Source organism: Chlorocebus sabaeus, chromosome 20 (assembly GCF_047675955.1).
Source record: "Chlorocebus sabaeus isolate Y175 chromosome 20, mChlSab1.0.hap1, whole genome shotgun sequence".
NCBI lineage: Eukaryota > Metazoa > Chordata > Mammalia > Primates > Cercopithecidae > Chlorocebus > Chlorocebus sabaeus.
Genome location: NC_132923.1, coordinates 90,492,663 through 90,508,678, shown reverse-complemented (window position 1 = coordinate 90,508,678; position 16,016 = coordinate 90,492,663). Strand labels below are relative to the sequence as shown.

Sequence of the window (16,016 nt, the reverse complement as noted above, 5' to 3'; positions counted from 1 at the left end):
TAGCTGGGTGTGGCGATGCACACCTGTAGTCCCAGCTACTCAGGGGGCTGAGGGAGGAGAATCACTTGAACCTAGGAGGTGGAGGCTGCAGTGAGCTGAGATTGCACCACTACACTCTAGCCTGGGTAACAGAGCAAGACTCTGTTTCAAAAAACAAAAACAAAAACAACTCTATCTAGTAGGGCATATATACTAGAGTGGGCTGCACAGATTCACTCATGCTATTTCATCCTCAGTACCAGTGAGTAGCACATGTTTGAAAAATAACTACTAGGGTAAGGACTCATTCCATAGCCAGCATAGCAATTTGGTCCATCCACAGAGCTCAAGGGGTCCTTGTAAGGAGACTTCCTAGTGAAGAGCTCATGGAGTAAGGTTGGGTTGCTATCTGCCTTGAGAATGGCTTTTCAGGCAGTGTCATTGGGGAAGGGACTTGAGAGGCTGTCTAACCAGCTACCCATCCCATAGTAGCCTTCCCTTATCCATGTTTGCAGCTCCTTATGTTGCTCTTCTACTGCTGGGAAGCTCACTAGTCACTGCTTCTTTCTCTTTCTGGTTTCAGGGCTGGACTCCTTGCCACCAAACCAGGAGGCCACGTTGTCTATTCCACCTGCTCACTCTCACACTTACAGAACGAGTATGTGGTGCAAGGTGCCATTGAGCTCCTGGCCAATCAATACAGTATCCAGGTACAGGTGGAAGATCTGACTCACTTCCGAAGGCTTTTCATGGACACATTCTGTTTCTTCTCATCCTGCCAGGTTGGGGAGCTGGTAATACCAAACCTCATGGCCAATTTTGGCCCTATGTACTTCTGCAAAATGCATAGGCTGACATAGCATCACCTAATCCCTGAAGCAAGAAGACAAAGGGTATACTCTGTTGGAGGCACCAGAAATTGGAAACTGGGACCAGTGGCAGAGATGCACTCTGGGTCCTGTCTCCATCCTGTTCGTGTCTTTCTGCAGTTTTTGGCAGTAAGAAGTAGAAGATTTTCTGTCCTGTTGTCCAATTGTGGAACATCAGCAGATTTCTAACTCACTCATTACCCCCTGCCCCATATCCAGGCCTGTACCAAAGTTCACTGCCCCCTTAGGGGCTTAGAAGGAGAAGCCAGTGAGCAGGCTTACACTAAGTTGTAAACATAGGAAGAAGTATTTGGCCAATAAAGTTGTTGAAGCTCTATAGACCTGGAGCTACAGTTGAGGACTTCATGTCAGTGCACATGCCATTAGTTCCACTTGTACCAGCCAGTTACTGAGCCCCTGTCATCCTTGAAGTGAGTTCCACCTGATCAGTCTTGAGCAGCCAGTAGGCTCAATTAAGCCCGCCTGGGTTTTCCATATGGCCCATGATCTAATTTAAGGACCAAGTAACTAAAAATACTAAGCCAATGCAAAATAATCTGCTTACCTACTCACATTGGAAAAGCCCTCTGAGCTGAATAATTCTGACCATTCCTGCTGTCAACAATACTGCTGCCCAAATGTGGCTTAGGAGGCTGCTTCTGCTACAAAACCATCATACTCTTATGCGTGCCTTGTTCTTTGTTCATTCTTCTAGCAAGTATTCCCAGACCTCGTGTATGACAGGTAGTTAGGGAGCTCTTGGAGATGTAGCAGTTGGGATTGTGGGAAATTACTGGGCTTCCTCATCCTTTGGAATGGTAACTCTCCTTTTGCTTTCTGAACACCTAGGAATCTCCTGATGTTTCGTTTTGTTGTATTCCAGACTTTCTGTTGTTTCTAGTCTGCAGCTGAACTCTGGTACCTTTTCTTTGGCCCACCCCCTAATCCCTAACTCTTCCCTCAGCATCACAGGGCTTCACTGCACACACTGTGTTCAGGGCAAGATTTCATCATTTACTGACTGCATACTCGATATGTTGTTTTTGTAACTTTTGCCAAAGGAAAATAACCTTTAGTGGCAGGGATATAAAAAATTGCTCAGGGTCACTTGCAGATATTTTCTTTTTAAACTTTTTTTTTTTTTTCTGGAAAACTGGTCCTGTGCAGAAAAGGGTATGTAACTTTAGAATACCTGAAGGCTTCTTGACTTTTCCACTTTCCTTATTCCTCCTCTTCCTGCCACTCTTTGTCCCTTCAGCCTTTCCTGCTCATCCTTACTTGGGTATTAGAGGTGTCAGTTGAGGAGGGACTTTAACTGAGGTTAAGCCTTCTTTTGGGATTTGCAGTGTAATTGAGGACCCTGGAAGATCTCTGAGACTCAAAATCAGGTGAAGCTAGAAGATGGAGCTTCACGGGGCATGGTTAGTGCTCTGAGTGGGACCCTAACCAGGCTCCGTGCGTGCCATATGGTCCCTGCATGCTGTTCACTCTGTATAGTACTTAGTATTTGCTGAGGCTAAAAGGCCTCAGGTGCCTGGGCTTCTGCCCTTGGACTCCTGGATATCCAGCCTGGTGCTAATTGAATGCTAAGCAGTGGTAATTCAAAATTAGAGGGTCCCCTGCCTCTAGAGTCATGATCTAATTGGGGACAGACAGACCTAGATAAGAAAAGCAGAGAACTACTTTGGAAAACAGTTTATCTGCTGTAATTGAACATTCAGCTACCCTATAACCCAGTTAATCCAATACTGGGGATAAATCCTAGAGAAACTCATACATGTACACCAGGAGACATGTACAAGAATATTCATAGCAGCCCTATTCACAAAAGCAAAAGCCTAGAAATAACCCAGATGCCCATGAGCAAGAGAGTGGACAAGTAAACTAGAATATTCACATAATAGAATATTATACAATTGTCAAATGAACTATAATGATACTTAACCATATGGATAAATCTGAGCAATAAAATAATTAAGTGAAAAAAGTTTAATCCCAGAAGAGTAAATGTAGCATGATGCCCTTTCTGAATGAAAGGTTTTTTTCTTTTCTGTGGAGTTATTCTTTACATACAATATAGTTCATACATTTTAAATATCTTGTTTAATAAATATTGATAATTGTATATAATAGTATAGTCACCATCACCATCAAGATGTAGAAAATAGGCTAGGCACAGTGGCTCATGCCTGTAATCTCAACACTTTGGAAGGCCGAGGTGGGAAGATCACTTGAGCCCAGGAATTCTAGATCAGCTTGGACAATATAGCGAGACCTGGTCTCTACCAAAAAAAAAAAGTAGGCTGGGCACAGTGGCTCACACTTGTAATCCCAGCACTTTGGGAGGCCAAGGTGGGTGGATCACAAGGTCAGGAGATCAAGACCATCCTGGCTAACATGGTGAAACCCCGTCTGTACTAAAAAATACAAAAAATTAGCCGGGCGTGGTGGTGGGCGCCTGTAGTCCCAGCTTCTTGGGAGGCTGAGGCAGAAGAATAGTGTGACCTGGGAACCAGAGCTTGCAGTGAGCCGAGATTGCGCCACAGCACTCCAGCCTGGGCGACAGAGCAAGACTCTGTCTCAAAAAAAAAAAAAAAAAGGTAGCTGGATGTGCTGGCATGTGCATGTGGGTCCCAGCTACTTAGGAGGCTGAGGCAGGAGGATCACTTGAGCGCAGGAGTTTGAGGCTGCAGTAAGCAGCCTGGGCAAGAGAGTGAGACTCCGTCTTGTGCCCTTGCACTCCAGCCAGGGTGACAGAGTGAGACTGTGTCTCAAAAAAAAAAAAAAAAAGGGCATTGGGATTTATAATGTGCTGTTTATAATGTGCTGTTTAAAGTCTGAAGCTCGGCCAGGTGCCGTGGCTCATGCCTGTAATCCCAACACTTTGGAAGGCTGAGGCAGGTGGATCACCTGAGGTCAGGAGGAGTTCAAGACTAGCCTGGCCAACATGGTGAAACGCCATCTCTACAAAAATACAAGAAGGCGTGATGGCAGGTGCTTGTAATCTCAGCTACCCAGTAGGCTGGGGAGGGAGAATTGCTTGAACCTGGGAGGCGGAGGTTTCAGTGAGCCAAGATAGCGCCGTTGCACTCCAGTCTGGGCTACAGAGAGACTCCTTTTCAAAAATAATAATAATAGAGTCTGAAGCTCCACTGATTACTCCTTTTATTGATTATTTGCAGCTGGTCTAACCAGTTACATATGTCTGGCTTAATTACACGGCCAGAGCAACATAAAAGCCCTGCTGAGAACTTCTGATTTGAGCTCTTCCAAAACCAGGATGGATTCCTCACATAGATCATGATGATTCAATCCAAAGGCACTTTGCAGTGCAGTCCACATATACATAAGGGCCATGGGGAGCTTGTATTTGGGAAGTTCTGAGATTCCTGATGTTTACCTACCCAGTCTTTCTCTTGCTGCCCTGTGTCCTTTGCCTTTAAATAAAAATCTTACGTGATTATGCTCTGTGAAGCCTGGATAATCCTTTCAAATATTTGGTCTTGGAAAATTTTTGCATATATGCATGGAATCATACAATATGTAGTCTTTGGTGTTTGACTTCATTGACTTTATGTTTCTGAGATTCACTTTGTTGTATTAATGTTTTGTTCCTTTTTATTGCTGAATTGTATTCCATGGTGCAGACATACCACCATTTTGTGTATCTCTTCACCAGTTGATGGACATTTGAGTTGCTTCCAGTTTTGGGCTATTATTAATAATGCTGCTAAGACCTTTTGGGCATATAATTTTGTGAGTACATGTTTTCTTTTCTTTTTTTTATTTTTTGATATGGAGTCTCACTCTCTTACCCAGACTGGAGTGCAATGGTGCAATGTCAGCTCACTGCAACCCCTGCCTCCCAGGTTCAAGCGATTCTTCCGCCGCAGCTTCCTGAGTATCTGGGATTACAGGCACCTGCCACCATGCCTGGCTAATTTTTTTGTATTTTTAGTAGAAATGAGATTTTGCCATGTTGGCCAGGCTGGTCTCGAACTCTTGACCTCAGATGATCCACCCGCTTCAGCCTCCCAAAGTGCTAGGATTACAGGTATGAACCACTGTGCCCAGCCCATGTTTTCTTCTAGTAAATACTTAGGGGAAGAATTGCTAGGTCATATGGTAAATGTATGTTTAACTTTATAAGGTACCATCATACTGTTTTCCAAAGTGGATCTACCATTTTGCATTGCCATCAGCAATGTATGAGAGGTCCAGTTGCACCACATCTTTGCTAACACTTAGGATTATCAACCTTACACTTTATTCTACTGGGCCAGGTGGGGTGGCTCATGTCTGTAATCCCAGTACTTTGGGAGGCCGAGGTGGGTGGATCACTTAAGGTCAGGAGTTCAAGCCCACCCTGACCAACATGGTGAAACCCCGTCTGTACTAAAAATGCAAAAATTAGCCAGGTGTGGTGGCACATGCCTGTGATTCCAGCTACTTGAGAGACTAAGGCACAAGAATCGCTTGCACCCAGGAGGTAGAGGTTGCAGTGAGCTGGGATTGCACCACTGTATTCCAGCCTGGGCAACAGAGGGAGACTCTGTCTCAAAAATAAATAATAAGTAACTTTATTCTAGTGGATGTGTCTTGATACCTCATTGTGGTCCTAATTTGCATTTCTCTAATGACTAGTGGTGCTATAAAATTAAATACAACTAAGAATTTAAAAACATGTAAAAAGAACATGTATGCAATAAAGCCATGTAAGAAGGAAAGAATGGTTCTCACTATGGGATTCAGTATAATAGTTCTTACAGATAGGGGGATAGGATGGGGCTAGAGGGAACATAAAGTTAGATTATTGTTAAGGCTCTCGCTTTTATATTTGGTGCTTATTGCATTATTAAAACAGCTAAGTTAATAAAAAGTTATGTATAAAAATATGTTATTCATGATGAAGTGATAAAAGTATGTTATAAACAAAGATTATGATTAATTCAATTTTGTACACCTGAGGTATCCCTAAAAAAAGAGAAGGGGTTGGCTGGGCATGGTGGCTCATGCCTGTAATCCCAGTACTTTGGGAGGCCAAGGCAGGTGAATCAGCTGAGGTCAGGAGTTCGTGACCAGGCTGACCAACATGGCAAAACCCCTTCTCTACTAAAAATACAAATAAAAAAACAAAAGAGAGAGAGAAGTGGGTAGAGAACCAAGCCCACAGAGAATAATAATGCAAAATATGGCTTAATGTAGGAGGGATCATATTGAGAGACCTGGAAGCTTAGCAGTATTGCCTCAGTCTTGTTCATCAGCTCCTCTTTCCTTGTGACTTGCAACAGTTCAACCATAGCAGAGGGTCAGGTACTGGGGCAGCTATGGGTCAATATAGATTGATAGCTTGGAGCTATGGTTTTCACGTTTTAGGAGTCACAGATCTGTTTGAGAGACTGGTAAAAGCTTTGGCCGTTCTCAGAAAAACAAAGACAAAAAACACCATAGCATTTTACATAAGATTTCAAGGGCTTGGGTACTTCCTAAGGCCCATCTGTAAACCCCAAGTTAAGAACCTTTGGATTAGAAGATCTCAAATTTGAGGGTCTTTAGTGAAGGCAAGGGGGTCAAGCAGAGACCCCCAGTAACAAATCACCACTCTCACCCCTGCCAATCTGCCCTTCTTCCCATCTGCATTCTTCATCTTCAAACTTAACACCACCGTTTGCCCTGCTGCCCATGCCAGAAACTGCAGCCATCCTTGACGCTGTGACAGTAATCACTACTGTATATCGAATATACCTGAGCTAGGCCCATGTGAAAAAAGCATTGTTTTATTTACATCATTGTTTCCTACTTTCACAGAAACCCTAGGATATGCTCTTTTTTGTTGTTGCCTATTTATTATAAAACTTTGAAAGAGTTATTTGTTAATTTGAACATTTTCATCCATTTTGTGGCTTTTCTTTGCGCTATTTTTATGGTGTGTTTTTATTGCAGGGCAGGCAAGCCACAAAACTGGGGCTTAGCCTGGGAGAAAGCCAGGAAAGAATTCAAGGGCAAGCTAGTGGTGTTAGACAGCAGTCTTTTATTGAACAATACTGCTCCTTGCAGAGTAAGGCTAACTTATAGGCAGCAAATCCAGAGTCAGCTGATACACTCTTTTTAGTCCCATTTTATAGAGAAGGAAACAAGCTTAGATTGCTTAAGTAACTCAAAAAGTTACAGTCTGAAATTTCTTTGTCCTTTTTTTTAAGACAGGGTCTGGCTCTCACCAGGGTGGAGTGCCATGGCATGATCTTGGCTCACTGCAACCTCCACCTCCCAGGCTCAAGTGATCCTCCTGCCTCAGCCTCCTGCGTAGCTGGGACTACAGGCACGTGCCACCGCGCCTGGCTAAGTTTTGTATTTTTAGTAGAGATGGGGTTTCGCCATGTTGCCCAGGCTAGTCTTGAATTCTTGAGCTCAAGTGATCTGCCTGCCTTGGCCTCCCAAAGTGCTAGGATTACAGGCATGAGCCACTGCGCCCAGCCGCAATCTGAAATTTCTTTCTTGAAATGTTGCTTATATTTCTCCCCTTCCTAGCATTCCTGCCTTAGGTAGGGCCTTATCATTTCTCACTGATCAATGGCAGTAGCCTCAAAACTCATTTCTATTACTCTAATCAGCCCTAAATTTTTTCATTCTTCCCCATCCTCTCATGCCACCCCTTATCTATTGTGTGATCGTTGATCACAATAATTCCTCCCATTCTGTCCCAGTACAATGTGACTTTGCTACTTCTGTCAGTAAGAGATGGAGTCTGTTTCCCCACCTCTTGAATCTGGGCCAGTCTTATGATTTGTTTTGACCAATGAAGTCTGGTGGAAGGGATGCTGTGCAACTTCTGCGTGTAGGCCTCAAGAGACCTTGCAACTTCCATGCTCATTTTGGAGCTCTTCTGCTGCTCTGTGAAGAAGCCTGGACCAACTTGCTGGAGACACGTGCTGGAAGCTGTCTTAGACCTCCCAAGCTCAGTTAAACAGTTAGGTGACCCAAACATCATGAGTGACCCCAGCCAAGACTAGCCTAAATCGCTGACCCCCAGAATTGTGAACAAATAAAGTAGTGGTTGTTTTAAGCCAGTAAGTTTTGGAAATGGTTAAGTAAATTTAAATAAAATGTTAACATATGTCATTTGTGTTAATAAGTAACAAATCTGAGTGTCATTCATCTGCTTATAATTCTTTGTTCTTTAGGCTGGGCATGGTGGCTTACGCCTGTAATCCCAGCACTTTTGGAGGCCAAGGCCACCAGGGTCGCTTGAGGCCAGAAGTTTGAGACCAGCCTGAGCAACATAGCGAGAACCCGTTTTTACAGAAAGATCCTTTGTTCTCTCTGCATTGCCAGCAGGATCAAGTCCAGACTCTTGCCCTGATCCCTGGTTGTTGATGCTGTTTCATCTGTGTCTCTGTCATGCCCTGCTGCTCCCCTTTTACACAAATTCTTTGTCTATCCATGCATAACATAAGCCTATGCTTCTGTGTCAGGACAAATTGTCTCCTCTACCTAAATGCCTTTTCCCTTGTGCTTTCTTGCTAGCTCAGATTTCCACCCCTCTGGAAGCTTTCTCTAATCCTTCTAATGCTGGGTTGATCCTCTTCTGTGCTCCCCAACCCTCTCTATAATACAATGAATATAGCACTTTCCATGGCCACTTTTTCTTCTTTACCCATCCCCAAACTAGGAATTGTTAGGGACAGTAAGCTGGTATTTATTTTTGCATCCCTAACCCCCAAGTACCAACATGCTTAGTACCTATTTGGTAGTTAATATACATTTGAGTACCTCCTATGTGCTAAGCTTAATTGTAGGAGTGAGTGGTGAACACAGCAGAAAAAAGTCCTTGTTCTCATGGGATGTACAATCTAGTGGGCAAGATAGACAAGTAATTACAAGTAAATTATAAGCAATTACAATTAGTTATAAGTAAATTATGAGTGAGCCAAGTACTGAGAGAAGTGTAATGTGCATATACCTGAGGGACCTATCCTTGCCTGGAGGAAGAGATGTTTAAACAGAGCTGAAAATAAAGAGGAGTTAAATCAGTGAGGCAGAGGAGGATGTTGGGAGTGCTCTAGCAGAGGGAACAGTTCGTGTGAATGTGAAGTTGGGAAAGAGGATATTCTAGATTCTGAAAGAGGTCCAGTATCCTGCAGTGTAGGGAGAGAGGAATGGTTGTGAAACACAAGGCTGGAGAAGCAGGCGGAAGCCAACCTACAGCAGGGCCTTCTGGGCCACTTGAAGGAATAGGTATTCTATCCTGAGTCACTGGAAGCCATTGTGGGAGTTTCAAGCTGGAAAACGATCTGATCAGATTTCATGGGCCCCCCAGTGGGAATATGATTATCAGAATTTACTGAATGAGGAAGTTAAATAGCTGGCTCTACAGAAATTGCTTCTGAAAGTCGGTCCTGTCCTTAAGCTTACTCAACCTTATCTCTCTGAGTAAATGGGAACTCTTGAGCTCCAACCCGTTTAGACCATATTTTGAGGTGACACTTTAGGAGGTGTACTGGCTGAAGAGGGTGACCAGGAAGGAGAGAAAACTGAAAGTCTCATTCTGGGGAGAACTGGGGGAATTGGGAGTATTTCACCAGGAGAAAGACAGACTTAAGGAAGAGAGATGCTGTCTCCAACTAGGATTGTTCTGAGGCAGGGGAAGCAGATGTGTTTTGAGTATCCCCAGGGGCAGAGCTGGGACAAGTAGAAGGAAGTTGTAGTGAGCCAGATTGTAGGTTAGCATACGAAACCTTTCAATGAGTGTTTTCTGAATTATGGCTCACAACCATGATTCATTAGCGGTCAAGAAGTCAATTTGTGGGTATGGTAAGCCTTAGAACTTCTCACAAATACCTAGTTACTTCTCTTGGACACGTGGTAGGCTTGCCTTCCCCACTCCCTCTGCAGGTAGGCATAGTCACGTGACTTGCTTTAGCCAATGAAATGTGCACAGAGGTGGTGTCTTTTTTTTTTTAGATTCATTTCACTTTTGTTATGAACAAACACAATCTCAGTATAACTAGCTTCAGAGTTGATATTAATAGAAATTATTCCAAAATTATTCTTAAGTCACAAATAACTACTATGCCACGTAAAAAGGGAGAAATCCCACCTAATCAAAGAAAAGATATCCTATGTATGTTTCCATGGGAATGAGTTTAAGCATTCTCAAATTTTTCTGGCCAGTCATCTACCACTTCTCCAATGGATTCATTCAGTCTCTTGGAGAACCGTGTAGACTAATGATAGCATCTGGGACACATAGACAGATCAACTTCATGGTGGACATTGTTATTATAAAAAATACTCAGGTCTTGAGAATTCCTGTGCTGAAGGATCCCAAAATGCTTTATAAAAAGCATTAGTCATACCTCAAAACTGCCCTTTGAGGTAGGTCAGTATTATTGTCCCCATTTTACCAGAAGAAAACTGAGGCCTATTAGAGTTAAGTGACTTGTCCAGGGTCACATAGCAAGTCAGTGGCACAGTGGTAGGAGAGGCTCTGTCCTTAACCACCAGCATAACATTGCCACCTAGATTTTTTTTGTTTTTTTGAGACAAAATTTTCTTCTGTTGCCCAGGCTGGAGTGCAGTGGTCCGATCTTGGCTCACTGCCTCCCAGGTTCAAGCAATTATCCTGCCTCAGCATTTCGAGTAGCTGGGATTACAGTCGCCTGCCACCATGCCTGGCTAATTTTTTTTTTTTTTTTTTTTTGAGACAGAGTCTTGCTCTGTCGCCCAGGCTGAAGTGCTGTGGTGCAATCTCGGCTCACGGCAAGTTCTGGTTCCCGGGTTCACACCATTCTCCTGCCTCAGCCTCCCAAGAAGCTGGGACTACAGGCGCCCACCACCACGCCCGGCATGCAGTGTTCACTGCATGTTCATCGTGCAAGGAATAAGGTGGTGTAGGACCCAGTGCTTGCTCTGAGGAGAGTCCAGACAGACACAGGAGCAGATGATTCAATACTGTATGATAAATCCTTGCACCAGGGAACACAGGCAGCTTTGAGAGCATAGAGAAGTGGCCCTGATCCAGATAAGGGAATTCTGGGAAGTCTTCCCAGAGAAAAGCATACTTCTGCTGAGACAGGAAGGTCAAGTAAACCAAGACACAAACGATGAAATAGCTGCAAGGCAGAAAACGAAAAAGAAAAAAAATCAACTATAATCTTCTTTTTTTTGAGATAGAGTTTCACTCTTGTCGCCCAGGCTGGGGTGCAGTGGCATAATCTCAGCTCACTGCAACCTCCACTTCCCGGGTTCAAGAAATTCTTGTGCCTCAGCCTCCTGAGTAGCTGGGATTACAGGCACATGAAACTATGCCCGGCTAATTTTTGTATTTTTAGATGAGATGGGTTTTCACCATGTTGGCCAGGCTGGTCTCAAACTCCTGACCTGAAGTGATCCACCCACCTTGGCCTCCCAAAGTATTGAGATTACAAGTGTGAGCCACCGCACCCAACTAGAGCTCTTTAAATAATAATAGACTTACCTTAGGATTTGATTTGCATACAACCTACCAAGAATATAGTCTCTGTGAAATATGACATAAATGTGTGATAATGACCTAAGATTGCTTCTCAAGATGAGAGATGTGCTTTTCTGCACGTCTGGTTTTCAAAAACTGGTTTGCCACCCACAAGATGTTTTCTCCCACACCAACTTGGATAGAAGAGCTTATGGCAGACAAGCTGACTCAACACTCAGACTGATGTCACCAGATCAAAGTGAAAAATATATGTCGCTCTCATGATCCAAATAAAAATGTCTTCCTAATAAAATTGCCATTGCTGTGAATCAGTTTTTGTCACATTTTTATTTTATTTAATGATATAGTCCTTGCTACATGTCAGGCACTGTTCTAAGCACTTCCCTAACATTAAGTCATTTAATTCCCATGGCAACCAATGGGGTAGTACAACATCCCCATTTTTTAGATGAGGAAATTCAGGTACCGAATGGTAAAGAAACTAACCACACAGTTTCAAATACATTATAGGAGGGAGACAGCATGTATTTCATGTGTATCCAAAGAAGGCATGAGTGAAAACAGGTTAAGGAAAACAGATTGAAGGTGAGGTATGGCTGGTGGGTTTCCAAGTTAATGATTGGGAACCTTTAATAATGATTCCACAGTCTAGTCGTAGGTGTCCTTGTTACCAAGGCAGCAGGGTTTTTAAAAAAAAAATTATTTTTAAAAATAGAGACAGGGTCTCCCTATGTTGCCCAGACTGGTCTCAAACTCCTGGGCTCAGTGGATCCTCCTCCCTCGACCTCCCAAAGTGCTAGGATTACAGGTGTGAGCCACCATGCCTGGCCATAGCAAAGATTTTTTTTTTTTTGAGATGGAGTTTCTCTCTGTTCGGGCTGGAATTCAGTGGTGCAATCTTGGCTCACCACAACCTCTGCCTCCCTGGTTCAAGGGATCCTCCTGCCTCAACCTCCTGAGTAGCTGGGACTATAGGTGTGTGTCACCACACCCAGCTAATTTTTGCATTTTTAGTAGAGATGGGGTTTCATCATGTTGAACAGGCTGGTCTTGAACTCCAGACCTCAAGTGATCCTCCCGCCTTGACCTCCCAAAATGTTGGGATTACAGGCATGAACCACTGCGCCTGGCCAAGGGATTTTGAGTCTTGAAGATCCAGGTTTGATTCACAGTTGGGCCCTCCACTGACTGTGTAGCACTGAGCAAGTGACTGGTTGTCTGTAAGGCCTCGGTTACTTATCTGGGCAATGAAGATCAGGAGGTGTATCAGTTAACTATTGCTTTGTAATGAACCAACCCTCAAAGTGGTGGTTTAAACAATCATTTATTTTTCTCTGAGTCTATGGTTTGGCGGGTGTTTCTGCTGACCTAAGTTGGCTTGGCAAGACTCACTCATGTATCTGCAGTCAGGTGGCTCTGCTCATCTTGGCTGTCTCACTGTGTAACGGCCTGACCAAGGGCAAATGGGCTAAGCAGGCTTTGGCTTTTCTCCACATGATTTCTAGTCCTCCAGCTTGGGCTTTTTCTCATGGCAGTGGCAGGGTTCCAGCAGAGAGAGAGACAAAACAGTTCTCTTACAGCCTGGGCTAAGAAGTAGCACAAAATTCCTTCCACTACTTTCCATTAGTTAAAGTAAATCACAAAGATTTGCGTGGGTAGGGAAATAGACTCTACTCCTGGGGAGAGGAGTTACAAAATCACTTTGCAGAAAGCACAGATACAAGGGGTCCTGGATTATTGGGGTCATTTATGTTATCAACTTAGCACAGGAGACAAACTCTCCCCAAACTCAGAGGAGGGTGTAGGGGTTGGTAGGGGGCCCAGATATCTGCATTCAAAGTCCTGACAGTGCTTTGTAAATTGTCAGCACCCCAGGCAGTGCTTCTGAGTGTGGAATCCTCTCTCCTATGTGGGGCTATGAGTTTCTGCCTTAGTCCAGTCATGCGGCAATATCAAAATACTTGAGAAGGGCCGGGTGCAGTGGCTCACACCTGTAATCCCAGCACTTTTGGAGGCCGAGGTGGGCGGATCACGAGGTCAAGAGATCTAGACCATCCTGGTCAACGTGGTGAAACCCCGTCTCTACTAAAAATACGAAAATTAGCTGGGTGTGGTGGTGTGCGCCCATAGTACCAGCTACTTGGGAGGCTGAGGTAGGAGAATCGCTTGAACTTGGGAGGCAGAGGTTGCAGTGAGCTGAGATCGCACCACTGCACTCCAGCCTGGGCAACCGAGTGAGACTTTGTCTCAAAAATAAACAAAAAACAAACAAACATAAACAAACAAAAACAACTTGAGAATGGGTAATTTATAAAGAGTAGAACATTTATTTCTTACAGTTCTAGAGGCTGGGAGGTCTAAGGTCAAGGCACCAGCAGATTTGGTGTCTGGGGACAGCTTGCTCATTGCTTTATAGATGGTGTCTTATGACTGAGTTGTCCCATGGCAGAACAGAAGGGGAAAGGGGCTGTGAACAGCTACCTCATACCTCTTTTATAAGGTCTTTAATCCTATTCATGAGGCCAGGGCCCGTTTGACCTAATCACCTCCCCAAAAAGCTCCACCTTCTAATACCATTACCTTGGTGATCAGGTTTCAGTAGGAATTGTGAGGGACACATACACTCAAATCATAGCAGTTCCTTAGAGCAGGACTGCATCCTCCCCTTTAGTAGGCCCCTGGGAAAGGCTCACAGAAGAGAAAGGAAATGGAGAAGCAGAGCATTTGCTGCTCCTACCCCTGGAACAAAGACAGACTTCACACCCTCTGGAATCTGAGAAGTTCCCTTCCCTTCTTCTCTCCCTTGGACAGCCCTGCCCCCACCTCAGAGGGTGCCAGGGAAGGTATTACCTGTCTTCCCACTCAACAGCTGAAGACATATAAGAATAACTTACCATCACCAGGTGACTGCAGATGCTGGCAGGGAAACTTACCAGGGTCTGCTAGAGGGGCTGTGGGCAGCAGTAACTCTTCCATGAATGACCTGACGGCAAGTTATGGCTCACAGAATGAAGTGGTGTTACCTTCTGGAAAACACAGGTGGAACTCTGGAAACCCACGCCCATTGGATCTTTGAATCCACCTGCTCTTCTAGTCCATGACCTCAGCTTCCAGCTTGCCTCTCCCAACCCTCCTCCATACTGCCTTCCCAAAATACTGGTTGGATTGCATACATCTCTGCTTAAAATAAAGTGAGCTAGTATTTACTGAACACTTACAGTGGATGAGGTGCTGTTCCAAGCTCTTTGCTTGGATTAACTTGGTTAGTGTTCACAGCAATTCTGTGAGATTGTCACCAGTGTTATCCCCATTTTACAGATAAGGAGACTGAGGCACAAGAGGTTAAAGTGGCTTACTCCAGGTTACCCAGTAAGTGGCAGAGTTAGGATTTGAACTCAGGCAGTCTGGTTCCTGAGCTTGTGATTCTCAAGCCATAAAACCCTTCTCTATGGGCCTCTATTTTTCTAATAAGTAATAACAACAACAATAATAATAATGATTAACATGCATAGATTTTTTACTATGCATATGCTAGGCCCTGTTCTGGCTGTGTTACATGTATTAACTCATTTGATTTTTATAATAGTACTAGAGCATTTGCTGTGTGGGGGGGGTACTATTATTACTATTATTTGACAGGTAAGGAAATGGGGACACAGAGAGTCACACAACAAGGATGGGTAACTAGCCAGCCCTACTCTAGAGCCAAGCTCTAAAACACTTGCTCTAAACCATATGCCATCTTGCTTCTCCCAAAGACTGTCCCCAACACAGTCCAAGGGCCCAGAATCCAAGGCCCTCTGGGTTATGCAGCATGATCTCTGCATTTCCACCAAAGCCTGTCTTGGTCTATGCACATCTTTTTTCTTCCCACTCAGGCCAGATTTTCAGTCTAGTGTTTGTTGAAGTTTCCCTAGCGCACAGCATATAGTAGCAGGGGTCAGTGGATGTCGGTTGAATTGAACCTCTGGATGGCAGAAGGGTCTCTGGATCCTCTCTCACAGGAACAAAGTGGCCACTCACTGTGACTTGAACATTAGAATCAGTCCAGGACTTGGTACACTGGCCTCCAAACCCACTCCTAACCCCTAGACCCTTTTTGTAAATTAAATCATATTTAATATGCCCCCAGGGAGCTTTCTGCTTAGAGAAGCCATCATTTCAGCAAACACGAGTGAATGCTTTGTAACTGGAGTCCCGAAAGTAGCAAATCTTGGCCCTACTCACAACACGTTACAAACTTGGTAATTAAGCCTCAGGAATGGCCAGTGTTTCTCTAGGGCTATATATTATTTTCCCTTTGGGAAGGAGAGAGGGTCTGGAAAAATGCTTCTCGTTTTGCAAAAGGAAGAACTGAGTTACCCAAAGTCACCCAAAAAATGAAGGGTGAATTGAGGGCTAGAATCCCATTCTTTTACTCAGGAAATGGGGTGAGGTGACCTCATAAGAACCACTTCAGATTGCTGTTTCTATCATGAGCACCTGTCAGCTCTCTTTTTCTAGGGAAACTGAGGTCTAGGGACTTGAAGCTTGTAAAGGGTCATCAGTGCTGAGTAGGAACAGAGGCCCTCCATCCTCACTGAAGACAGAAGCACAAGGATTTGGGACCTTGCTTAACATATTCAGGAGCCTGACTCAAGACCCTCAGGCTGGGATTCTTCCAGTAACAACCAAGTCTCTCCATAGGTGGGCCT

The 16,016-nt window shown here is 44.2% G+C and overlaps 1 protein-coding gene across 4 annotated transcripts in view; it reads left to right on the top strand.

Annotated features, from left to right (window-relative positions):
- Positions 1-11,630, top strand: part of NSUN4 (NOP2/Sun RNA methyltransferase 4) — a 31,599-nt gene extending 19,969 nt beyond the window's left edge. For 3 of the 4 annotated variants that reach the window (XM_007978901.3, XM_073007340.1, XM_007978903.3), the window contains exon 6: positions 563-11,630. In XM_007978901.3, coding sequence (XP_007977092.1) covers positions 563-839 — 277 coding nt within the window. In that variant the 3' untranslated portion in view covers positions 840-11,630. The remainder of the gene's footprint in view (positions 1-562) is intronic. The other variant, XM_037999203.2, reaches the window with a different exon arrangement.
- Positions 11,631-16,016: the final 4,386 nt, after the last annotated feature.